This window comes from Labrus mixtus, chromosome 11 (genome assembly GCF_963584025.1).
Source record: "Labrus mixtus chromosome 11, fLabMix1.1, whole genome shotgun sequence".
In the NCBI taxonomy this organism is placed as follows: domain Eukaryota; kingdom Metazoa; phylum Chordata; class Actinopteri; order Labriformes; family Labridae; genus Labrus; species Labrus mixtus.
The window spans coordinates 23,075,474-23,102,480 of NC_083622.1; the positions used below are offsets into that span (position 1 = coordinate 23,075,474).

The 27,007-nt window shown below is 39.6% G+C and overlaps 1 protein-coding gene across 1 annotated transcript in view; it reads left to right on the top strand.

Annotated features, from left to right (window-relative positions):
• cdkal1 (CDK5 regulatory subunit associated protein 1-like 1) overlaps positions 1-27,007 on the top strand; it is a 231,364-nt gene that overhangs the window by 83,299 nt on the left and 121,058 nt on the right. The window contains exons 7-8 of the mRNA XM_061050985.1: positions 3,355-3,475; positions 19,605-19,708. Of these exons, the coding sequence (XP_060906968.1) occupies positions 3,355-3,475; positions 19,605-19,708 (225 nt within the window). The remainder of the gene's footprint in view (positions 1-3,354; positions 3,476-19,604; positions 19,709-27,007) is intronic.

A 27,007-nucleotide genomic window follows, 5' to 3' on the forward strand; every position in this document is an offset into this window, starting at 1 on the left:
ATTAGATTTAGTGTGTCTGTGTTTGTGCGTGTGCTTGTGTGTGTGTGTGACAGGGGGCAGAGAAGGTTAGACAGGCTAATGTATCTACTTAGCTACAGATCAGAGGCTATATAGCATCCGTATAACCTCATGATCCTTATTTCAGCAAGATAAACAATCTGTGTATATCAAAGCTGCAAAAATAAAGCAGGAGTTAAAAAAAACAGACAAGAGGCAGAGGAAATAAAAAGCAGGTACAAAGAGAAACGATATCTTTAATGCTCAGTGACCTTTCTTAAAGTCACATAAGCGAGCTTTGTCGAGGAGCTTGTCATTGTGAAGCATCAGAGCCTGGTGTATGGCTTTTTCAAAGAACTACTCTTTTCATACATTTCCATTATATCACAGCGTAGCCTTACTAAGTACTACATTTGATATGCATCTTAGATAGTTTCCATTAAAATTAAAAACATTCTGCCTCTTCAGAGACAGTCATACATACCTTAATAACCTGTTACAACTAGAGGAAAATGACAAAATTACACCCCTCCTGTCCTCATCTGCCACTTTTGTCCCTCCTTTCTGACAAACCCCCACACCCTGATCCTCCCTGCAGCTTTACAATCAAACCAGGGAGCAAACAAGTCCCTTCACTTATGAGACATCAGGCACAGGTCACCAGGTCAATCTTTTAGCTCCCTACCTCTCCAATCCAACCATCCATCTGGCTATCCTGTACATCTTTCATCCGTGATGTATTTTTTTTCTATCATCACTTGACCATCCATCAATCTACCTTCCCCCCCCCCCCATCTATCCCTACCTTCCCTCCCTCCTTTTCCATACCATGTTATATTGGGCAGTTATGAGAGGAGAGAAGGATTTATGTCGGTTTGTATTTATGAAGGAGAGAAAAAGAACAAAAGAGAAAGAGAGAGATTGGAAAAAACACAGCTGGGAAAGGTGGAGGGCAGTCAATAACTAAAAAATGTGCTATAGGGTGATGTGTGTGATGTTGCCCGTCACTGCAGTTGGCCTCTCTAAACGCAGTAATTGAGATGACAAATAGCGCCACATTCCTCAGTTTTCTTCTGCACCTGAAGTCAACTTTTTTTTTTTTTTTTTTATCTCTTACTTCCCATTCATGGTCCCCTCGGCCCTGAAATTGAATCTGGCTTTGGCATTCTCATGGAGAGATGTCATGCTGGGAGTGAAATTATTTCTTGAACCTTTGGTGGAACACGGACAAGGGGTCCCTGTCTGTGCAGATTTAGAAACAAAAAGTGGATGTAGGAATTAAGTCAATTTAAGAAGTTTTATATTTACAAGGAATCTATCATATTAGAATAAAAACAAACGCAGCATAAAGGTTATTGCCTCCTCTTGACAAGCTGTATGCAAGCAGGTATTTAAAACTTTATTTTGGCAAAACTAAAACCATTAGAAACAAAAGTCATGTCAACAATCTAAAGTAAATTGTTATTTCAATCCTCTAAACATTGCATCCTTCATGCAAAGTCCTGAGTCAAAGCTCGGTTTGTGTTTAGTCAGCCAGTGAAGCTTTACATCTCCACAGTCTATTGAAAGTAGTAAAAGTCAGTAATAACATGCCCTGTTGTGCTTTGGAAAAATAAATACTTTCCCCCCATTTTTGAACTCCAGTGTGATGGACCCAGTACTACATTAGATTGTGCTATTTTGTTTTCATCCCAGCAGAAAGGTTAGGCTCGCCTGTCCTGTGAACATGTTTTGGGTTGTATTTATTCATAAAATGAGCCTCTCATTATTTTCACAAAATGATACGGAGGCTCAAACAGAAGGCAGCTTGTGTTTAATGTTTTTAAAGGGGGATCTAGTCAATTACATTTCTATTGTCAGGCCTGAGGCATTTAATCAAAAAGAGAACGCACTCGAGACCATCACCATCTTTGGAGTGTAATCTTGGCTTTTCTAAACTCTCTCAGTTTTCTCCAATAACCTAATTGTATGTTTAAAGGAACTGTTGAGAAGCAGTCGGAACTATGAAACTGTCAAATTAAATATTGATGTATGGGTGAATTGATCGATCAGTCAACAGATGGAGCAACAGTTACAGAGTGAAGAATATTAGAACATGTCTGAGTCTCAAATCCATGCTTTATGACCCAGAGACCTCACTGATAGCTAGCTAGAAGACAGCATGGCCGAATGTGCTCTGTTGAAGTCCCAGCTGTTTTCCACGAGGGAAGTTTTTTAATTTCCTTGCATGTACTGGGATATTACGACCAGTCACACCCCACCGATTGGCTCTTTGTCCTCCTCTGGGGCAGATGGTCATTTTTATCTACCAATTGATAGCCATGCTTCCTGCCCTGAGCCCACCCTCCCAGGAGACCCGTGTAAAGCGGATGAAAACAGGAAGACAATTCCATCCCTCAGCGCCTCCATCTCGCTCACCCTCTAGCCGGTAGCCTATTAGATGGAGTGGAGAGACTACTGCATCCCATTTCTGCACAACAAAGGCCAGACATCATCTGCTATCAGCTATTAGACTCTGCTTTGGATTTTCAAATGCTTCTGTAACACAGTGTGAGACCGACTAAGTGATCCCAGTTTAAGAGTTGTGACCAGACCAGTTTGTTTTAAAGAACCATCCATTTGCTTCCTGTCCTTGTGATGCTTCAATGTTTCCAACTTTTTTAACATATTGGAAGCACAGTGGAGTTATAATATCATGTTTTCCTTCTTCCATATCTGAGTTTCCCTATTCTTTCATAAAGGTTTAAAATGCATCTGATGCCAGAGGTTGGCCTGCTTTGCTTTTTTGGCTCAGCTTTTTGACTATACATTTAGATCTGCCCATTGCAGTGTCCTTTGGGAATACATCCTACTAAATAGATGAGAAAATAGTATTACAGTAAAGCTATTTAGAGGTAGATATTACATTTTATTTTTGTATTTTTATTCTTGGGTGAATTAAGGTTATTAAATGTTTTTTGTTTGTACATCAGTGTTAGCATACTGTATGTTTGAGTTTGTGTAGATACAGACAAATGAAAGAGCAAGTAATCCGATCCTCAAAACAATGAGCTCTTGTCTCTTATCTCTGCTTTCTCTTATGTCATGTCAATCAACAATGTGAAAAATCTCCCTCATCAGTTTGTTTGTTTTTAGCAGAAAGCGTGTTGGCTATTTTTTAAACAGGGTATCTCCTAGCTGATGTGTTTAACTTGGGTTATTACTTTTCAACATCAAAATACCTTCTTCTGTGTATCCATCCACACAAAGACCTGCATGATTGAGTGTTACTGGTGCTGCAAGTAAATAATACTGAAAAGGTGATACTTAATGTTTGAGTTTGAGGATTAATATCCAATTGGCCATTGTCGTTTTCAGGACATTCAGTTCGTCTGTTGGGTCAGAAGAAAGACGGAGGCCGGAGGCTCGGAGGAGCAAGGCTGGACCTGCCCAAGATCAGGAAGAATCCGCTCATTGAAATTATCTCCATTAACACTGGGTAAGATACAGACACACAATACAGCATGGCTCATCAAATATTTAGCTTTAACTGTGAATTCAATTTCACCGCTTTCCTGCAATCCTGGTTCGTGCCGTGTTTAGTTGTGCGTGTGCCTTTGCGTGTTTGCCCACTCTCTATCTTTGCACAACCATTTAAACAGAGCCCCTCTGTGCTTCTAATTTCATCAGTTTCACATGGTTTGCTTGGGGAATGTGTGAACCATGCAGTTTGTATGTGAGCGCATAAATTGTTGTTTGTTCTTTAAATATAAATGTAATAGAAAACCTACACCTGTCAAGTCACTTGTTTCTGCTCTCTCTTATTACTGTCATAAAAACAGAAACCGCTGCACAAGTAGACCCTTGTCATATTTTTCCAATGCTATGGTGTTTTTTTTATTATCTGTGGATAATTATTTATAATTTTGCCGCTTTTTTCAATGACAGTCTTTGTTCAAAAATGCGTATGAGGTGTGTGGTTGGAAACATCTTACCATAAACCGCAATACCAGTAAAAAAGATTTAATAATGTTGATAGAGGAATAAATGTGCATATTATAGAGAAATGTTATCCATAGATGGATGGACATGCCTATTTTATTTATGAGTAGATGCACAAGCACAGACACTCACACCACTCACATGTACACCTACATTTTTATGGGCTAATTTCATGTTGTTTACAGATCTGTATGTCCTTGCTAACCCCGTGCTGTGGTCTCAGTGGGCTAGTTAGAAAGGGTTACAACAGACTAATTCCACTGCGCTGGGCCTCCACTGATGATAATCCATCAATCATGTGCTTGCCTGTCCTCAGTGTCTTTCCACTAATGGCTTGACTTACAAAGCTAGGAAGTAAATAACTTGTGGACACAGCATTATGAGACTCGAACATTCTTTAGCTTGAGCCTATTGTTTGCACATTTGTTACTGTCAGTAAGGGGCTGTCAACATTGTACTGGAATTTCCACTCTTGTCCTTGAAGCTCTAATCGCACCAGTGTCCTTGTCTATGTAACACAGTGAGCAACCAATAAGAAAGTTGTGACCTGTTTTCAGGTCCTGACATAATAGTTATTACTGGTTTATTACCAGATTTACTACCAGAGCATTTTTATGGTTATTTCGGGTGTGATACTGATGCAGTAGATACATGTGATGCTGGGCAGTGATAACAAAGCCACATATCACTTTTTTTTAATCATACATGTTTATAAGTTTGAATTATTGTATCTAAATCTTACATTGAAGGAGGTCAATCATGTGGAAAACTGTAGCTTCGACGTAATATTGTTGTTTAACAACATTGTGTCATTATTATTACGTCTTGACATGATTAAGTCAAGATCAACTAAAGTGTAAACTGTGTCTGATGTTTATATTCTGGAGATTTTAGTTGTCTTTATTCCAGATTAATGCTTCTTAGACTACACTTCATACGACGAGGAAACTGTAAATCCAACTTGTTAAGACATAGTTCTTCCAGTGCTGGACAAAGTACACACCTTCATTATGTGAGTTAAAGTAGAGATACACAACACACCAGGAAGGAGTATACATGGAAAAGTTTAGCTTTTTTTCCTTAATCCCTTGCTGTTCCTGTAAAATCTGGTAAAACTCAGAATTATAGTACCCACCTTTAGACTACTTCCTAATTGTCTCAACTGTTTCATTTGATTGGTTTACTCCTGGTTTTGTTCTTCTGGATTGCTCAAACCGATGCAGCCACCCTTCAATAGCCTCTCTGTGTGTTTTGGGTAATTTTTGATAAATGAATCTATCTCTCTATTTCCTCTGTTTTGGTCGCTTCTCATCATTACTACATCTGTTTTTCTTTCTTTGGCTGCCTGTGTCCCTGCTCGTCCAACCATTTCATCGTCTGTGATTCTGTGGGCTTTCCAGCCTGGATGTGTAAAATCTCGTTTGTTGTGGTGTGTGTGTTTATGTGTGGCAGATGTCAGTCCCTTGCCAGCGACCCTCCAGCAGGGGGTCTGTATTTGATCCAGATGAACTTGCTGTTGTTTTTCAAAAGGGTCCGGCTGGCTACAAATAAATCCCTTTGTTGTTTTTACTCTCTTTACTGGAACTCTTTTAGGAACCAGGGGGATTACTCGAATATGTTCACCGGATGAAGCAGCTGTTGACAAATCTCCCAAATAACACTGGTGTTACTGAAAATCCAAGCTTAATGTGTGCCTTTCTGTGTTTTTGGTCACTCTTGGTGTCACTAATTTATCATGTTTCTGGTTATCTATGTTGTGTGATTGTGTGTAAAAGACAGAATGTGCTGTCTGTGGGTTCTGTTTTAAGACGGTCTGTTTTAAATGTTCCTCTGAGGTAGTTGTGACATCATAGGCGACATTTGTCAGCTGATGAAACAGAGAGATCTTTGTCCAACACACATGCACAACAGCAGTTGCAGTTGTTCTACAAATGGTCTCTGCGTCAGAGGAGAGTAGTTTTGTTCATTCATTTGTAATGCGTGTGTGGTCCTCTTTGTGTGTGATCATGTGGGATGCATTAATTTAGGCTTGCTCTCTCTCCGTCTCTCTCTCTCTCTCTCTGTCTCTCTCTCTCTCTCGCTCTCTCTGTTGTCTACCCAAATGCTAAGTTCAGATCATACTCCAGGGTCAAGGACATTTGCACCCTTGAAAGGTTTTAGACCTTGAATAATACCCAAACTAGTATGATTGTAGTATTATTGTAGTAAAACAAAGAAAAGTTACACAAGTTATAAACACATTTCTATAGAAAAAGTGTTTCAAAGACAGATTTAGCAAACCAGATTTCAGCAGGTAGGTCATTCCAGAGTTTGGGAACTTGCCGTCAGTCTTCAAACGCGCTATGGGTACAACCAGTAATGCCTGACCAGCTGATCTGAGGGGGGTTGTAAGGTCACTAATATTTCTAGGGGCGTGGTTATGTAGAGCTTTACAATTAAACATTTAAAAATCAACACTGAAATGGACAGGCAGCCAAGATTGGTGTTATGTGATCTCTTCTTCTTGAACCAGTGATCAGTCAAGCTGCAGGTTTTTGGACCAGTTGACAGATTTGAAGGGAAGATATAAGATATACTAGTATGGAAGGCATTACAAATGTCCAAACATGACTAAAACAAAAGCATGAACAACCCTATGCAAGTATAATGCACAAACACTGCAAACTTGTATCATGTCAGCTAGCATGCTAATGAGGGCTTAGCTCTAGGTAGCCTTACAGGGTTATTATTCTCTCTTGAGTTAATTATTTTCTAAATAAGTGCAATGTAGCCAAATATGTTGTAATATTCAGTGATTTAATCTAGTAGAAACAGAACACCTTCACTTTGAGTTTTACTCCTTTATTTGTCAGAACTCAACCTGCTTTACTCTGCAGCCACTAAAATGCACTTCTAGAAAACTTGTCTCAGATACAACTATATAAGGACAGTAAGGACAAGTAGACCTTCGTTTGTCTCTGTAATGGTAAACGTTTGATTTTGTTGATGATTTGACTGTGCCGAGCTCTCCATTGTATGTATGAGGCACTTTAAATGCCTTATGAGAAGCAGGTAAGGGATCATGCTATCATAGTGCATGCTGGGACACTTGTGCTGCAGTGCAGGGAATAACATTAGTGACACTGCTTCGGTCTAAGATACATTTCCAGTTTATTTTTATACAGTAAAAACAAACTTTGAATTTTGACTGTAAATATTCTTCTTGCTAAATAAAAACCCGTTCACTCGATATTCATTCATCTGCAGAGAGTGATTTCAGTCTGGGTCTGACAGATATACTGTCTGGACCATCCCCTTTCATCCAATCAGTGAAAATCCTCAGCCTGGCAAAGAGTTTCAGCTGGGACCACCATGAAAATTTAATTTCATGTTGAAATTGATTCACAATATTAGTTTCATTAAGTTGCATATTAATTCATTTGCACCTATTAAATCCAAATTAGATTGGCTCTTTTCCACCAAGTTAATTTTATACCCATTAGAAAGTAAATTCAGCACAGTCCAGCTAGTCCTCAAATGCCCTCTGGCTTTGTATTAGAGGAACATAGTCAGGTTTCTCCTGGGGCATTAGCATAGCTATCATCTATCCTTGACACATTAATGAGAAAAGCCAGTATTCTATCTTTGAAGGTTCAGTACAAAGCATGTTGCAATAATGTTTCTGAGAATATCCCTGAGAACAATTTAGTTTCAATGCTGAGTATTTTGATTCTTTCACGTCCACAGGGATGGTTATCAACAGATTCAGGAGGTGAATGATAAACATTGAGTGATGTATTATTGCTAATTTACACAAGATCACGAGAACTTTGAAATATACTCTGAATGTACCCTGTTGGTACTGAACTTTTGTATTCTCCATTTGGCTGCAGTTTGTGTGCTGCACTGCCTGCCTTTGCGAGTGCTTTTGAATAGGTCTGTGTCTAATTAAATGAAAACAAACGATATGCCCAAGTTGAATACTTAACCTCATTCCATTTGAAATGAGCTGGACCCAGAGAAGGCTGCAGAGCTTCTGGATCTGGTTTGTGTACAGTTTCTTCTTTGCCTACTAGAGTTCCAGCTAGCATTTGTGAATGCAATGAATAAAATGTGTGCAAAGACAAGTTTTCCTCAGCACGTGATGAAGTCCTCTATAAAATCATGTTGTTTTTAATGCAGGGCTGTTTGAGGGCCCAAAGATCACGGCCATCCAAAATAGTTTTCTGCCTTGTCCCCTGCTTTTCCTGCTGCATTTCACAACTTTTGGAGTCTTTCGTTGCCACTGTCCCAATGGGGGCGGCTGTGGCTCAGTTGATAGAGTCGGTCGTCTCTCAACAGGAGGGTTGGGGGTTCAATCCCCAGCTCCTGCAGCCACATGTCCAATGTCTCCTTAGGCAAGATACTCAACCTCAAATTGCTCCCGCTGCTTTGTCGGTGACAGGAACATTTATTATATACTAGAAGAAGTAATTCCTAATGACTGAGAAGAATAAAAGAGAGAAGAGGACTGTATTTTTTAACATTAGATTGAAGATCAGATGGGATCCTGGTGAACTTAACCCCTCTCTTGCAGCTCATGTTGGGGTTGTGCTCTTTCATAGTTTATTAAGCTGACGTTCCTCAAACCAGCTTTTAGTTTAGGATTGTTCTTATCTCATATTCTCCATAGCTTCTGATGTTAACAGATCTGCCTGAGGGTAAGGACAGACTGAAAAAAGACTTCATTGTGCCTTTCTAATGCTCTGTTTTGAGTCGAAGTTTGAGAACACTTTACTGTTAGTAAAGCTTGGATGAGTATGTGTGTTTTGCCCCAGGCTACACTAACGGTCCCTTCTTGCGCTTTGTGTGTGTGTGTGTTTTGCCAGCGACAGTGAAAGTCCCTTTGTGGACAAGTTGAATCGTGATGCTCAGTGTCATAAACAAAGAATTTGCAACCACTCAGTCAGAATGGGTCATTACACTGGTGTGTGTATTTGTGGTTGTGTCTGTTTGTGTGAACCATTGCCATTAAACTGCAGGCCTTTAAAAAAAAAAAGCCCTGTGTTGCACTGATACAGCTCGCTTCATTTCATTATCTGTCACTTCCCTGTTCTCTGTTTAGGCACTGAAAAATCTCTGTCGTTATTACGATGACTTAAAAGTCAGATGGTAATGATTCTCTCCTGTAAACCCAAACCAATACTCAACTTCTTCTTTCTTAACTTCCGGGCAGGTAGACAGGCCGACTCAGAGGGACAATTCAGTGAAAATTAGCTTCTTGTTGTTTGATAGTTTTCTCATATACAAGTGAAGAAGTGTTGGCATTTTGACTGCTTCTCTATTGTTTGATTGTTGCTCTTTAAGCTCATACTTTATTAAAAATAGTTAAACACAAAACTGTTCATTAATGCAGCTCCTGGTATGCATGGCACACATATTGATACATCATAAAAAAATATACTTTTTACATTTCTTTTCTCAGCTTTGATGGAATCATTTGGCTTCTTTTGTTTAACGTTTTCCTTTTCGTCCTCCTTTAAATGACCGTCCTTTAAATGCTTGCAAGGTTAAGCTTACTACAGGTCGACAAATAGACACGCTGACTTGTCTTAAAAAGACGCAAACATTGAAGGACTTAGCTGTCAAAGGAATTCAACAGTCCTGCTTTTTGTCACAGGAGAGTGGAAATTTCTAACTCTGAGTGACTGGCCTCACCCATCCAGGGAGTATAAAAGATAACCTTGGAGCCAACACAGTAATTTATCCTATTCACTCTGTTCAGCACCTTCTATTCATCCCTCCTCTTTCCCTTTTTTCACCTTCTGACACTCAGTGAAATATTTATCTTCTTAAGGAAAAGATAATTTAATCTAGCCGTGTTGAATGTTGCATGATGTCATTGTTAGTGTTTTGAATAGACATTTAAAGCCTTTTAAACACAAATGTTTAGCATTCAGTACTCAAGCTAAAGAGTATTAATCTGTTATTTTCTTTTTTTCATCGACATTTTCAATTCTTTTTATTTCTGTTTGTCTACAGCCATAAAGGATTTAAAAAGGCTCACAGACCTTTATCCCGGCTAAATCCTTGATTTTTACAATCACTTATATTAACCGTTGCAAAATACACGCTCGCGCGCACAGGCACACACCATGTAAACAAAGCCCATAGAGGGAAATGTGTCTCAGTGCTTCGTGCACATTGTGAATGTGTTTGTGTTCGCTGACTGGCCCCCAGTGTGTTAGCTGCTTGTTTCCTGCGATTTCTGCCTGGCTACAACAACTTCTCCATCCCCTCTGCACTCCGACACAGTGGAATAACAAGTCTTATCAACCTCCCTGCTGACCTTTACATAGGTTTGTATTATCCATTGTGACCAATGTGTAACGTTCTCTGCTTCAGAGGGAAGTAAATTTGGGGTCACAGACTTCTTATGGAAGGAAAACAATAAGCCTCAGGAAAGGTAGAGGTTAGGACTCAGCTGTGAGCAACTGCAGCGACATCGTTTGTGTCAGAGGTAGACGTTAATATCTTAAAAAGAGGTTTAAACAAGATCTTTATATCACTGTTGTTGCCAAACTGAGCTGATGTGTCCATTATGATCAAAGCAGGACCACAATGAGTGCCCATGGTACTTAATAAGGTAGACCTACTGTAATGTAAAAAAAAAACTGTCGCACAAATTAGAGAGTTGTGAGCTGATAACACTGTGGATTTCAGCGATCATAAATAAGGTCCCAGGGTGATAAGACAGGAGCTGAGAGTGCAGCTTTATACTCATCCGACAACTCTACGATTATCCTAGGTAGCTAACTAGCTTATGGACTAGTCACTTAGGTAATAGACACTTAGTTTTAAATAGGAGTCAAACTCAGCTGCCTTTGCCCAGGTCATTGATTTGAATACGGCTGGCTCTTTTGAAAACCCCAGTGGTGAGCCTTGTCACCATGGTGACCTTTGATACGGTGTAGACTCTTGTGAGATCATAATTAAAGACGGGGACGAGCCCATCTGTGGGAGCAGACACAGATGGGCTTGAATGTTGCCCACATCAAACTTTACTTGAGCAATGATTGCTTCAAAATATGATCAGTGAAAGAAAGACAACAAAAAACAAGTTACCTGGATCTAGGTTGAATTCATCAATAATCCAAATCTGATTAATTTAAGACACATGAATGATGAAGCTCAAATAAATTAATGGCAATAGCTGAAAACAAGTTTTACTTGTTAACATGTTAATCTGCCTTTCTTCTACTCTACAGCATGTAGTACTTATAGAACTGCTTAGATTAGTTTAGATTTTTGTTTGTTTGTTTTGCTGAGTATCATTGAGATAATATGGAAACACGGTTAAACAGCTTCGTCTTTCAGCTTTTTCAAGGTGCTGATAGTCTTATGAAAATCATGAAAACAAAGATGTGAAGTTTATACTGATTGCCAGCTCTTTTTTTAAAACAGAAAAAAACATCTTTGTCTCTTATAATATTGGATGCAAGTATAAGCTTCTGTAAAAGAAACATCACAAATGTCTTCATGCCACCACATCCTTTTCCCACTTTTTCTGTCGATTTAACTTTGAATTTTATAAAAGTGGTTCAATCCTCACTTTTCTTATATTAACAACTGTCTGTCTTTCATGCTTTTTGGCACTTGAATGACAGCCTTCAGCACCTGATAGCTGCACGTCTCTTTTTCTCTACCCCAATCAGCATACATCAGAGCTTCTATACTGTACAGTACATGAATAACAGAGCCGTCTTTTTTGAGAGAGAGAGAGAGAGAGAGAGAGAGAGAGAGAGAGAGAAACAGGGGGAGATGGGAAGTCATTAGCCGAGTTAAAAGCTAATTGAATCAGGCCTATGTGCTCTTTTGTAATTTGAATTTCTCTGGCAATTACAGTGTGAAAGTGAATAAGGCCTAAGAGAATGAGAAGCTGGTTTTGCCTGAGATGCCATACATGGTCACATGAGGAGTCTCTCTCTCTTTTTGTTTCTCTTCCACACCCAGTTTAGCAAATAATCTAAACATCTATGTCTGCTGCTGCTTGAGACCCCCATTCACTGCAGATAACTTTTCCATATCACGTCCTCATCTTAAAAGCGAATACACAAGGCACATTGCTCTACTTGACTGATTTTTCATTTTGTTGCTCGTTGGTCAATGATCTCATCTTTTCTTTTCTGTGTTGTTTTTCTCCCCGTAGAGCAAAAGTGAGAATGCATCATGTGGAGCAGCAACAACAGAGGGAGAAAATGTGCTGATGTGCTTCAGAAAAGTCGAGTAACACGGGAGTGAAGAGTGTTTACACAAGGGTTTCTGATCACGTACATGTGTGTAGGGTTGGGAGAATACATGATTGCACAATATACACAAGATCTCTTTTGATTTCACACTTTAGCACGCAGTCGGCACACACAAACACATTGCCCTCCACAAATTCCCATTTTCTTTTTCTATTTCCATCCTGAAACACACATGATCATATGCAGACTCGTTCCCACTCATTCAAACACACCCACGCCCACATACATACACCTCCTCTAGCTATGTACCATGGTGGCCTTTCCTGCTGTTTATCAAACCAATGTATGGGTAGTTTTCAGCTCCACTGGTCTGAACATATTATTCCATTTCCCTCTTCCCCACTGCAACACAAACACATGCCTGATAAAAATACACACACACACTCTCTCTCTCTCTCTCTCTCTCCATCCACTCTCCTTCCTACTCACTCACCAGGAGAGACTTTGCTCCCCACAGTAAATCCAAAAGATTGATGTGTCTCCTTGGACAAAATGAGATTGTGTGTCATTACAAGGCATTACACTACAGAACCCCTGAGTAACTGAATTAGCCCAGTATGTCACAGGCAAACACAGTTTACTCACACACACTGACACGCACACACACGCTTGTCTTACAGACTATTTGCCTAAACCAGTTTTCAATATGTTTTCTTCCAAGACGTAAATGGTCCATTGTCATCAGGACAGAACCATCAACCAAGAGATTAGGCTTGTATGTGTGGCTCTAACATGTAGGCTATCGTTTTGTATCTATGGATGTGTTTATACATGCGATACAGCTGGCTTATTTTACAATGAAACACTTTGTACTGTGTTGGCACCTTACTGGACTCCCTGGTACCTAGGTTGAAAATGTTCATGACAAATCCAGGTTGCTTTCATGTACCATGACTCTGATAGTGTGTGGAAACTGTTCTGTAAAAATGGGGAAGTCTCTATGACCAGGTTAACAAAGTAACTCTTAACATACACTTTAAATCATAATGTAAATAAATGTTATGGTATGTTCTGTGTTTATGCCCTGCAAGCCATCAACTATCCAGTTTAAGCACATCTTCCATCTACATAAGCAGCTATAAAGATAGAGCAGGTACGCTGTTGTTTTTAAGCTTTGTCGTATGGAGGCTGTGTACTTTGAAAAGCCAGTCTCAAAAAGGCCACGCATCATGTAAGTTATAATGACAGGAGCTGAGAGGGGTGATACAAGGCAGCCCGGTGAAGTAGTTCTGCTGCTCCGACACTTTCTGCTCAGGTGATAAAGGTCAGTGGTGTCATCTCAAGTGTTTTTGAACAGGACAATGTTAACATTACTTTACCACTGCTGTGCAGCTGTGTACCGTGTTTGACTCCTGGGCTGACTAAGCTGTCAGCAGCCCGGCAGGAGAGACGCTGGGATTTTATAACTCAATGTAATTGAATCAGACCCACACTTATTCTCAAAGAAAAAATGGCTTAAATCACAAGTGAAAAATAAGAATAGTTATGGATGTGATAATTGAGTTTAGTGTGTAATTAAATGTTTTATTTGCCGTTTCTTTTTTTTTTAGTCTTGTTGTTCCAAGCTTGGATTTTTAAATAAGAGGAAGTTTAAGTTCACTGACAAAATGATCAAACTGATGTTTACATTACTCTTTCTGGGACTTTGTGAACAGGGACTTTCCATTTCAGTGTGGAATGTCTGTATTAGAGGATAGCAAATAAATTCTGATAGATTGCACATAAAGCGCCTTTGTATCTCTGCAAGCCTGAATAGTGTTGCAGATAACATTAGCTCTGATTAGTCTAGAGCATTTACGGTATGTAATAGTTATTACTGGAGGGGTCAGAAACCCAGGAAAACAAAGTTTATCAATCTGTTCAGTACACATTTCTCCATTTATACATGTGCCCCTGCTGACAGCTTTTATAAAAGCTAAACTTTTCAGAGAGAGACCTGTTAACATATGCTAGAGCTTGTGGATTCTTGTATTCAGTGGAAAGTAGTGGGTGAGAAAGTCGGCTTGCTTACCAGGAAGTCAACTTTGCCTGCAAGTCTAACTTTAGGTTAATTTGTGTACCATTTGATTTTTTTTCTAATATGCGCGGCTGTTCATAATAAACAAACATCATAGCATTCTTTTCTGTTAACAATGGGCTCCCTGATCTAGGACAGAGGCTGTCTGGAGGTCTGTCTTTAGACAAAACAAGAAGTCGTGAAAACACTAACAGTCCCTACGTAGACATGGTGGGGAGTTTCACACACATGCACGTGCTGTCCCCCTCTAGTCAAAACAACAAGCAGGGCTGCTGTAGTAGTTCCAGCAATCCAAGGTCAGCATGTGACACATCCAAAACACTCACTATCTCTCTGTTTCTCTCCCACACACACACACACACACACACACACACACACACAGATCTTTTTCAATGTTCAGGACACAAACACGATACTAAATGGCATAATCAAGAGGTCACACACACAGGCTGCATTGAACACTGAGAGGAACGTATCCCAGCTGCCTTAGGACAAACTCATACACACAGACACACTCACACGCACGTACACACACACACACACACACACACACACACACAGACGCACGCTCAGACAGACACACACACACTCACGTACACACACACACACACACACACACTCACGTACACACACTCAACTACTCGCACACAAGCACAAGTGCAAACACATGCACATAAATCCAGTATTTATATACATTTCTCAGTCTGACCACAACTCCTTTTGAACAAGAGAGTAAACAAGTCCAGACAAGGCAGCTGTTCCAATGTCCAAGCCAAGCTGTTTAAGGTCGGAAGTTTCAGACACTTTGACAGATCCCCTTGTTTTTGTAGTCTTAATTGACTCCTTGCTGGTCAATGGACCATCTCTGAAAAGCCAATGAAAAATGTTTTGTATCAAAAATAAATTCTTTAACTGTAAGTTTTGTAATATAAATTTAATCTTTTCCTGTATTGTAATAACACATGAAATGAAAACTTTGAAAACAAGCATCACCCTCTATCATATTGTTTATGTCACACATACTGTAGCCATTTAAAGAGTCTGTCAGTTTTTTGCTGTAAAAATGAACAATGTGGCCTTTTACATGGGTTGATAATATAAAATATCCTAATCCCGCCTAATTTTGTAATTTCACTGAATCAATCAAGCAATAACACAGAGACAATCTTGCTAAAAATGGTGTGTAAGATTTCTCAAAACACCACCATTCACACTTTAATTTAAATCTATATTGATAGCTTCTATGATCGTCATTATCCTTCTGGTTTTTAAGTTTCTTTTCTGTCCTGGGGAATCACTTACTTTACTCAATGAACCGCTTTTTTATTTTGTTGTTTTTGAACTTGCAGTAGCTCATAGGGTGATTTTCATGCTCATTGAAGTGTGATGCTAAATCCTGATCATTAGAGATTATAATGCTCCTTACGAGATACGAGCTGCAAGGAATACTGCTTTTGTCAGTGTCACAAGAAATCATTGATGCGCATGTAAATCTTTTTTTAAACTTCAACACAGCCATCTCTCATGGCAGTGTATCAAGGGTAAACAAAGTTAGGCTGCCAACCTTTCCCTGAATAACTAATCATCCTCTATTCATTACTCCTAATAGGTCTTTACTCCATTGTGTCAGCGTTCTTTGTTCCTTGACTCCACATTATTTTACAACCTCCACTTTGACTTTGAGACGATACGGACGGTAAACTTACAGGCCCGGGGCTTTGTTCACTCATATAATAGCAGTTTTTAAGATTATGTTTGCTCATCTACCCACTCCACCCCTCTCTGCAGTCTCAACAATAAGTGCAGTGAATAATCTTGCTTCATAATTTGCAAAGTGCTCAGACTTCCCTGCTCAGTTTTTGCTTTGTTTTCTTAATTGCATCTTCAAGCTTGCACAATGGGAACTACCATGAACCCACACCCTAACCCGCACAGACACCAACACTAATGAACACATTTGCCCAACTTGTTTATCCATATAGCAGTTTTCTAATTAATGTGTAGACCCTAAATGCTTATCTGCCCAACTCTCCCCCAGTCTGCATCTTTAAGCTTTTACACACAGGGGGCCTCTCCAGCGTGAACTATACTGTATGTGAGTGTGTGTGTGTGAGAGAGAGTGTGTGTATGTCGAGGGAGGTTTTGCAAATGTACAGAGAACCTCAGGGTTTTCCTTTCTTTGTTACCTTCCCAAGGCCACAACCACACAATAGTCTCCCTCTCTCATGCACACAAAAATACACACACGCACACGCACACACACACACACACACACTGGGGAGGTTGCCTCTCTTATTGTAACACATTGATGAAGTACACTGCTGTCAGGTACAACTGCTACCTCTGTGGTTTAATTAACTGGTATGAAACAGAAGGCGGAGAGGACAGAGACAAAGGAGGGTAAGGATGGAGGCCTGATAAGTAGGACTTTATTTTAATTTCAGAATAATTTTCCCACTTTTTTTTTTTTTTGCTGTAGTAGCCTCCTCTCAACTTGAATAACAGCAAACATGTATGTGTGTGTTTCAGAACGAGTGACCCTGCCCCTCTCCTTCAGTCACTGTCAGTCTAAGGGTGCTGACTACATGTCGCAGTATATTTAGGCTGATGGAGGGGTCGAAACTGCTAATGCGTTGTTGTGATACTGGACAAATGTTCAGCGGCAGCTCACTCACACAGGCACATGAACAAACATACACACATAATAGATGCAAATACACACACATAAACACACACACACCCAAACAGGCCACTGACTGTCTCTTGAGATTAATGTTGGTGTGATCCACTCAGCTGGGCCTGATCACATTAAGATGGATGGACCCCCTAGTGGTATGTCTATCTGTGTGTGTGTGTGTGTGTGTGTGTGTGTGTGTGTGTGTGTGTGTGTGTGTGTGTGTGTGTGTGTGTGTGTGTGTGTGTGTGTGTGTGTGTGTGTGTGTGTGCACGCATGCAGGGCCCCATCTGTCTATGTTTTCTCCACAGCTAGGTCCTGTGACCTAGCTGCCATCTCTGGTGCCCTCATCGAGGATAAGCAATACCCTGAGAGGAAAAGATGGATGGATTGAATGCTATGTTATCTTTTGTTTTTCATTTTTATCCATGATGTATTATATTGATGTTCTATTTTTAAAATGAGAATGACAGTATTGTAGATAAAACAGTGAAACTGAGATGTTTTATTCATAGTAAAAAAGGAGTGTTTAAAAACTTTTGGATCTTCTAACGATGATCTCTAGCTATGTGTCTTAATTTTGCTTGATAAGCACTCCCATTGCATTGAAGTGATAAGTGCTAATCTGCCTGGTGTAAATGCCTAAAAGTGGATGAATGTGAGCCACTAGCAGAAGCCCATACAGTCTTAACGTCAAGAGGTCTGAACCTCTTCACTCGGTATGTAAAAAGAAACCCTAGCAACATTTAGATTTTGTATTGTAAACTCGTATGTCTTTGTACAATCTGCAAAGTACTTTTTACTTATTTTTTTCTCAATTTGGTTTATAGATTATGTCTGAATATGTTTCCCACAGCTGCTGCTGCTGCTGCCAGATCTAGTGTGATGATAAATCTACTTGACCCAAGTTCACTGAACTGACACATCTTATAAACAGGATGGCAATTGTGTCTGTGGTCAAGCAAGAATTCTGTGATGTCCTGTTTGTGTGGACCTTCTGGGAAACCCCTGATAATCTCCATAAGTCTGTCACAGACTGATACAGGGTTTTTTCTGCTTGTGTCTAATTCAAAGACCCGTACTAGCTTCCTCAGATAACAGCATTCGATGGTTATTTATCATTAGTAAGATGTTTTTGTCACGGCAGTGGAGTGTTTTGATTCCACAGAAAAGCAATTTAAGAATTGTGACACATTTGGTCAAGAGCAAACGGCGCTTTTGATCTTCAGTCTGTGTCAAAAGGTTGCATTAGTAATGCTGCATTTGTAGATGGTCATGTTGTGTTGTTTGTTAGTGGCTATACGGTTGTCTTATTAGTTACACTTTGCTTAGTTTAAGGCTTTCAGTGAAAACCCCACTTTGCATGCTGTGTTCCACGGATGGGATACATTTTGTGCCTTACAAATTCTGTTTGTAAACATGACGTGATCTGTGTGGCTCCATTGGAAATTTAATTCTTCAGTGTGGCGGTGTTAGATTTGCCAATTGAGTTCTACAGTTACTTAACCCCCAGTTCATGCAGGTTGACTTTTGGTACCACGCAGGAAGACACCTCTCAAAGGATCAAAGATCTTGTTCTTTTAAAGGAAGACAGAAGATGAATGGTCTTATTTATCTTCAATATTTTCATCCCCCATACACACACACACACACACACACACACACACACACACACACACACACGCACTTAACCAATTACAATGAAAACTCGTGTTCAACCAACAGCATGTCTGAATGGATGCCAGAAAAATAAGCCAATATTGAGCTCAAAGAAACTTCTGTGATGGCATTTATAGTGTATATTTTTATTCTAATGTGACAAACTAAAGAACAGAAATAAAACCTCAGAAATGTAAAAATAAAGTTGAATAACAGTGGGCCTTGTTCTTCGATTCAGTGGTGATTTAGAGGGAACTCTTGAAGAAAAGCCTCCTTCATCCCGTACAAAGACTCCCCTACAGTTGATACTATGCCATACGTTTGGTTCTGGTGTGAGCCAGTGTTTCTTGTTTTGAGTTTTCTGGTTACTATCTCTTTCTCTCTCTCCTCCCTCCTCACTTCATGGTTAATTTAAATTGTGCTTTTCTACTTGTTTTAAAACAAAAACTTCATTGAGTCCGATTTTTTCCACTGCCGCCCCTCAGTCTGAGAGACAGCTGTCCACGGTTAATTCAGGGCTCGCTGGATACCTAATAAACAGTTAGAACAGTTTCTTTTCATGATTTGACTCTACTGGGAAATCATGCGCCACTTGATTTCATAGAAATATAAAAAATATTTTTCTATCTCTTTGGTTACCATTGTCTCTTACATTTTTCAGAAGTCCCCAGTTCAGCTGGTTCAAGGGAAAAACTTTAACCCTCACGAAAATATATATTTTATGACTTGTAATGTTTAAAGACTGTGGTTTTATAAACTAAACATTGATTATCCAAAGTAAGGTTTCTTTGTGTTGCTGATTTTAATGTCACTCATGAGTATTACATAAAACAAAGCTGAATTTTGAATATGCTTATTTTGAGCTTATTATTATTTTTTACTTGTTTTAAACTTCTCTATTGAATCCTATGCTAAGTGTTTTGATGATTGAAGAAACCCGTTGTCTTCCAAAGGCATCCATCCCATTTTCTTCCACTCACCTTCTCTCTGTCTGTTCCTGTCCATGTAGGTGTCTGAATGCGTGTACCTACTGCAAGACTAAACATGCCAGAGGAGACCTGGCCAGCTATCCAATCGAGGAGCTTGTGGAGAGAGCCAGTCAGTCCTTCCAGGGTGAGTACAATATCTCCCTCACTCGTGCATTTACCCCATTAGAAAATTGTCTTTATAATAAGGGATACTTTTACAGAATCTCAACTCATTGAACTCCTGGTAAATATACTGATGTTTATACTGTGAAATGTAAAATACTACTGTTGGGCAATTAAAGATGCTGATTTTTGGCAACATGTTTTTTCGGTAGAGTTTGAAGTCAGATGAACAGCTGCTGTGCCTAGGCATCTGTTTTGGTTAGAGATGACTCCCAGAGTCCCCAACAACACAGTGGGCCATTTGTCTATTAGAGCCCCAGGCGGGTCAGTCAAGGGCAAGGCTCCCACATTGTGAACACAAATCTCACTTCCAGAGCATTTACCTTTATACATTATTATCTGTTGCAATGTGTTGCAAATCTGTCGATTATATATGGATAACCAAAAAAGTGAAAATTCCCCCCCCCCCCAAAAAAAAAAATAATAATAAGTACATGCAATGGAATTAAAATCCATTTTCATTTTTCCTTCGCAATGATGTCAGTACATCATCTCAGCTGCTCTTCTCCGTGCTGGATTACAAACCTTTGAGCCTCATGTCAAATGCTGCATTTTGGGTCGTCACGCCTGAAGTACTGTATGACAAGCTAAGGTCAATTGTCTCATTGTATTAACATTTCATGCTCATTCACATAATTAAAATGTAGTTTAACCTGGAAATGTTATTATGAATGTTTTAGAAGAGCTGTTTTTTTTATTCTCATCAAAGCCAGTTCACTGTCAGTACACTGTTTTTGTACATAAAAACAACTTTTTTGGTTTTTGCTTACCTTGAAGGACAGGTTAGATCAATTCTCAATGTTGTAACTTTAATGGAACTATTAATTTAAATACTATATGTAACAACTTCTATTACTGTGTCTGCAAGTTGATTACCTTAAGCTTTTACACAAAATACTCTTAACCAACTCCAATGTCAGCCCATATTCATTAATATTACATGTTCAGAAATAATAATAATAAAATGTTTTTGCCTGAACCAAACCATTAGGCCTTTAAATGTTAATCATGCAATTAAAAGACATCTTAACCAAGCCTTTGAATTTAACCACCTGGGCTGTGAAGGCATTGGGCAGTTGGCACTCAGGATACAGGTGTTCAGAGATTTATCCTGATACAAGAAGTTCTCATTTGCACAAATGGTAGTCAACATGATATTAATGGTTCTGTTGTGTGCAGATTCCAGTAGGAAAGCTTAATATTACCTTTATTCAACAGAGTTAAAGAAGCTGCACAGCTGTTTTTATTCTTATGGAGCACTGTAAGGAACAGTTAGCACAATGCTAATAAGGGATGCTGATTGATTGTGATATGGCAATATCAAAGATCCTTCATTTTTAATTTTTTTGCTCTAGTCATTTTCTAGCAAAAATCACTACCAACACAGTTGTCAGACCAACTTGAACAAGGAGCCTGGACTTTGAAGCAGGGTTGTTGTTGGTCTGAAGAGACCCTGGGTTTATAATGGGTCAATGAAAAACAGAAAATACCCTTCACAAGGACATGGCTTTATAAACCCTTCCAGAACTCTTTAAAACAGCTGCATCCATGCCACACCAGTGCCCGGGGGTGGGCAGTCAAGGGCAAACTCACCAGCTGCTTGAACCTTGGCGTGTGTGTGTGTGTGTGTGTGTGTGTGTGTGTGTGTGTGTGTGTGTGTGTGTGTGTGTGTGTGTGTGTGTGTGTGTGTGTGTGTGTGTGTGTGTGTGTGTGTGTGTGTGTGTGTGTGTGTGTGTGTGTGTGTGTGTGTGTGTGTGTGTGTGTGTGTGTGTGTGTGTGACTGTATTCCCTTAAAAATGTACTTAGTTAAACTCAGTTATGGCTGTGTGTTTGTCTTGGTATGTGTGTAACCAATTCAAACACAGGAAACACAAGTGTCAGTGACGGTTACTTGTTGTTTTCAAAACAGAGAAAGAGGAAGCAGGAGGTAACCGCCTGTCATGATTCACAGGCAGTTTGAAGAAGACAGAGATGTGTAATGAGAGATAAAGTTGCACTGTCTGTCCATTGTCTCTTACTCATTGTATCACATCAACACACACACACACACACTGAAATGCAGGTTTAGCCCCCATTAGAAAAAAAAACAAGACAACAACTCTGCCAGCCTTATTTCCTGATTCTTGTCTCCTCTTACCCACACACATAAAACACAAACATGCTCAATGCTGAGTGTGATAAGCAGGTTTCATCTCGGGAATAATTTAGCCTCCACACCCTTTCGCTATCTAATCTATTTTTCTATTCCCCACTACTTATAATATATTTCTCTTTTGTTAAACAAATAAAATCATCTACCACATTTATGAATCAAATGTGTGCTGTTTACTCCATCAAATATTTTTGTTAGGTTTGGAATTACATTATGGCAGTGCAGCACTGCCCCTTTTTTCTCTCACTCTCATTCCATTAGCCACCTTTTTCTTATCTCAAACAAATTGAGCCTCACAAATAGGCTGCAACTCGATTTGCTATTTGATGTCTTTTGAATGAGAAAGGCTGCAAGTATGAATGCTAATTTTGATTGGCCAGTCAGCCAGCGTTGGGGATATTTGATTGGTTTATCGCAGAGAACTTTGAAAGGATTTATGGGTTTTATTCAAATGCGATTTGAGGTAAATAGCTCTCTTTCCATCTAGAAAAAAGAGACAGTGAGTGAGCGCACAGCTTTTAAAATAATCTGAATTATTCAAATGTATGAATGTATAATTTTTAACATCAGAGAGGTTGGTTAATATATGCAGGTAATGGAGGCTGGGGATGTCATAGGAAATGACAAGGTGGTGGGCGTGTGTATGTGTCTGGAGGTTCATACGCAAAGTTTTGTGTGTGAAGGAGGCATGCTGGGAAACTGTGATTGAATGTGGGTTGGCCTGTGTGTCTGCACAGAAATGTGTATCTTAAAGTATGTGTAAAGTAGGAGAATATTTAACCACATTTCTCCGGGTGAGCAATCCTGGAGATGGCAGTATTTTGTATGAGGTGTTTACAGTAGACATGAGGTAAACAACCTCCATCCAGCAGCAGCCGGCTAACAAACCGATGACTGTTTTCCTCATCACTTCACCCTCTTACCTAAAAGTCACATATCTTCCCCCTTCATCCTTCTTTTGTCCCTTACCCTCCTGTCATTTCTCACTTCTTTAAGTTAATATTATAAAGATCCACTTTGAAGTGAATGTAATATTCTTTATTATCTTGAATACAAAATAGACTAAATTTAAAAATGTAACAATTTATGCATGTATCAGGCTGTTTTCACGTCATGGTGTCTCCCCTACTCCCCTCCTCTTTGCTTCTGCATTTATGTTTTTTTAGTTTAAATTCCAGTGCAAATTGTTTGTTTTTGTTTTCACCAGACAAAGTAGGCGGTTTTAAGGCACCCTTCACAGCCGTTTTGGACACCTCTCCGTTTGCCAGGCAAACGGCAAACCAGAATGGAGAGAAGTTAGAGCGCAGAAAAGTTTCAAGATGATGCATAGCTGATTCATCACAGAAGCTTCAGTGTCCGCGACATAGCAACCTGCGTGCACATCGACTCTTGGGAGGAGGGGCAGGGGTGGAAAGCTCCCTCCAATGTTTTAGAATTTGGACTGCAGTACCAATCTTAAACACTGGGTGTCAGAGATACATATTGCTTCTTAATTACCCTCGCATAATATCATTTCTGTAATAGTTTAAGCTAAGTTAACTTATTTTGAATTTAGCTGGGTTATCTTATAACATACAAGGCGACATTAAAATGGTTTAAAGGCCTTAAACCTGAACATATCCATCCTGTAAACACCACGTCTGCCCATTTCAGATTCGACACAGTACACATGGTGCTGGTCAGTCATTGTGAGATGCCAGGGCTGTGCACCAGAGAAAACTCTATTTTTGTTATGGTCTTCAAACCCCCACTGTGGCTGTCACCTTGTCATTTTAAACTGTCAGTACTCTGTGTTTGTTATGGCCCTGTGTATAACAGGACATGACGCTTCATAGATACAGACACACTGCTATCACCCCCACATGACACTCTCCATTAGTGTGCGATATGCGCCTCGGCGGTCACGTCACAGTCTGATTTTTCTGGTTTTTAGAGGTTGTTGGCATAATGACAACACAAAACAGAAACCCTATATCACCAGCTGTTCCTTTTTGCTTTATGTAAAACAGTTTGATGAACTGCATTCTTTGTAGGAAACAGAAAATGCAGTGTAATGCGTGGATGATCACTTGAGCTGCTTTTGCAGATGAAATGACATAATGATGACAGTTAGTAGGGATGGATAATGTTTTTAGAATATTCAATTAATTCATTTTTTAATTGATTAAGTCAATAATTCTTAAAAAATTGGAAGTGTTAATGCGATTTTTTCTCATCTAAAACAATAAACACTATTTTTACGAGCTAGGTTGTAATGCGGTACTTATGCCAGTCGTTTGCTGTAGCGCATCTCAAAGCTAATTGCCACATTAAATAACAGAAGAAGAACAAAGCATGAGTGTCAGCTGACATGAATGAGGCGATGCCCTTGGGCTAGTTTAGACAGACAACTCGAGCTGCATCGATTGTACACCTTACATGCGTCATTATCCACAATCACCTGGCAACACATTCCTCCAATTGGCGGCCTCTTTAAGTGGAAAGATTTCTGGTCTTGCCTTCTTTTCTCTCATTCTCTGACCTGCACCCGTACTGGACACTTGCTTTCAGCCCGACCACCAACCCAGCATTCACCTGTAGGCTCTGCGAAGGGTGATGCGATTGAAGCCTAAATGCTAAGTACAAACTATGTTCTGCAATAAACAGTTAAAACAAACACAAATGTGAGTTGTCTGACCGAATTGTATAGTTAGACTTTAGAGATGCTAAGAAATTTACTTGGCATATTTTAACTTAAGGAAAAATCTATTTTACTTTACATTAAGAAGTAAAATATACATTTCTTTTTCAGTTCAAATTCCTGCAGCCGCAATGCTAAATCTGTTTACCTGTTAATGGCAATATCCATTATGCGTAAGCATTAAGTTAACTTAATTCAGATGGACATCCCTGTTGAGTCACTGGCAATAATTCAAATTGTTAACATTTTTCCACTGACTTTGAAATAGTAGTTTATTTGAAATCCACATCCCTATTTTAGAGTGACCTTGCTAACTTTTACCTCACAAGTCCTCCATCATAATAACACCATGAAGTGAAGTAAAAATGTTCCACAATTTCACACACGTTTGACTTTTTCTGACTTATGACATCAGTGTCGAACACTGATATTAGCAGAAATGACACTGCTTAGTTTCCAGGCTCCAGCCGGATGACATATGACAGATAACAACACGTAGACAGACAGATATGTGTGCTAGGTTGCTGGGTTAGCTCCAACATCTGTGACAGGTGTCAGCTCCTGTTTGCCTCCCCTGCTGCAGCTACACTAAATGAAGACATGACCGCCAAAGTTTGCCAGGAATAGTTATCTATGGGTCAGTGGTTCTTGCAGGTTGGGGGTTCTAGTTTAGTGACTACAATCGGTTTAGACCACATATGAGATTAGAAGAAAGGTATACAGTCCTATGAGGGAACACTGTTCATTTACACAGCAAGTGTTGATGATTGAGATAAGGAAAGAGAAAGAAATGGAAACATCACCAGGGGTGCAAACTTGTCACTTTTCGGCAAAATTCGCCGTTTTGGATCCCAAATAGGTCATTTGTGTGATTCATTTAGATCTGCAATAAAAATATTTGGAGGGGGGTGGGGGGGGTCTACTGCAAACGTCAAGTCGTTTCATACTGATTGCGGTCAGAGCGGTCTGATTGCTCAACACGGCACGAAGAAAGTACTTCCGGCCCCTGTAGCCAATCATTGCAATGCGGTCGGCACTGTTACAAAATCTTTGAGGTGCGCGGCTAGGCGCTCAGATCCTCCGCGGACCATTCTCGCGCCGACCGCGAATGCGCAATATCGCCGCGCCGACCACAAGAAGTATGAAACCTGATTCAATGAGTCGCAATGTGCAGCACATGGCTAATTTACATAACGTTATTCTTCCGTGAAAACACTGTGGAAAGATTCGAAGTCTGGCTAGCAAGCCAGCCTTTCTGTTAAACATGCTGTCTGATCATAACGTTTGGTAGCCATAGGTAAAGATGTTGAGAGAAATGTGTGCTAGCTTGAAGGTAACTTCATCCAGCTTTCTGGTTCATTATTATCTCAGGCAACATTAAAGTGACAGCTGGTCAACAAATGTAATAAGTTAGGCCAGAGGGAGTATAAACTTAATGAGAATCAGCAAGAGCAAAACATCAGGTTAATATATTGATAATGTAAATATATATATATATATGATAGAAGATATGTGAAGATATTGTCATACTTGATGACTGTATTATGATGCTCTCTCAGACTCTGCCCTGAGAGCTACCTGCATAGTGACTGCCCTTCACATCAGCCCTTAGTAGAACATGGTAAGCCCAGTTCTGCAAATTCATCCCATTTATAAAAAGGGACTGAAGGTTGGGAGCATGTGTGTTTCATGTTTCACTGAAGCTTTATCAAAAAGTTAAAACAGAACATACACATGTGGACAAAATTATTAGCCCCCCTATGAAAATTTCATTTTTTTAAAAGTATTTCCCAAGTGCTATTAAACAGAGCAAAGACTTTTTAACACAGCTTTTTCAAACATCCTAGTTTTATTTTGGATGCTTACATTATTTGACTTTGCACACAGAAACGAAATTATTTCACAAAAACCAAAAACTACCAGGGTCAAAAATATTAGCCCCCTTAAGAACTGACCTTTTTATTGAGCCATAGCACAAACCACTGTTGTGCAATGATGTGCTTTAACTTTGTAATGCTCAAAGCTTGTAAAATCAAGTTAAAATTGAGGGTTATCTCCCAATTTACACAGTATAAAAACGTCAGTAAGGGTTTGAGCTGTCACTTGAGAAAGCATCATGCCAAAAACAACAGAAATCAGTTTAGACTTGAGAAAAAAAATTGTTGATGCTCACAAAGCAGGAGAAGGATATACAAAGTTATCACAGCGTTTCCAAGTGTCAAGAACTGGAGTGAGAAGTATCATCAAGAAATTCAAAGAGAGCCACACAGTACAGAACAAGCCTGGCAGAGGTAGGAAGCGAAAGATTTCAAAGACTCTGGAAAGAAAACTAGTGAGAGATGTGTCTAAAGACCCCAGAACAACTGCCAAGACACTAGTGAATGACTTAGCCAAGTCGGGAATTGTAGTCTCAAAGAAGACAGTCACTG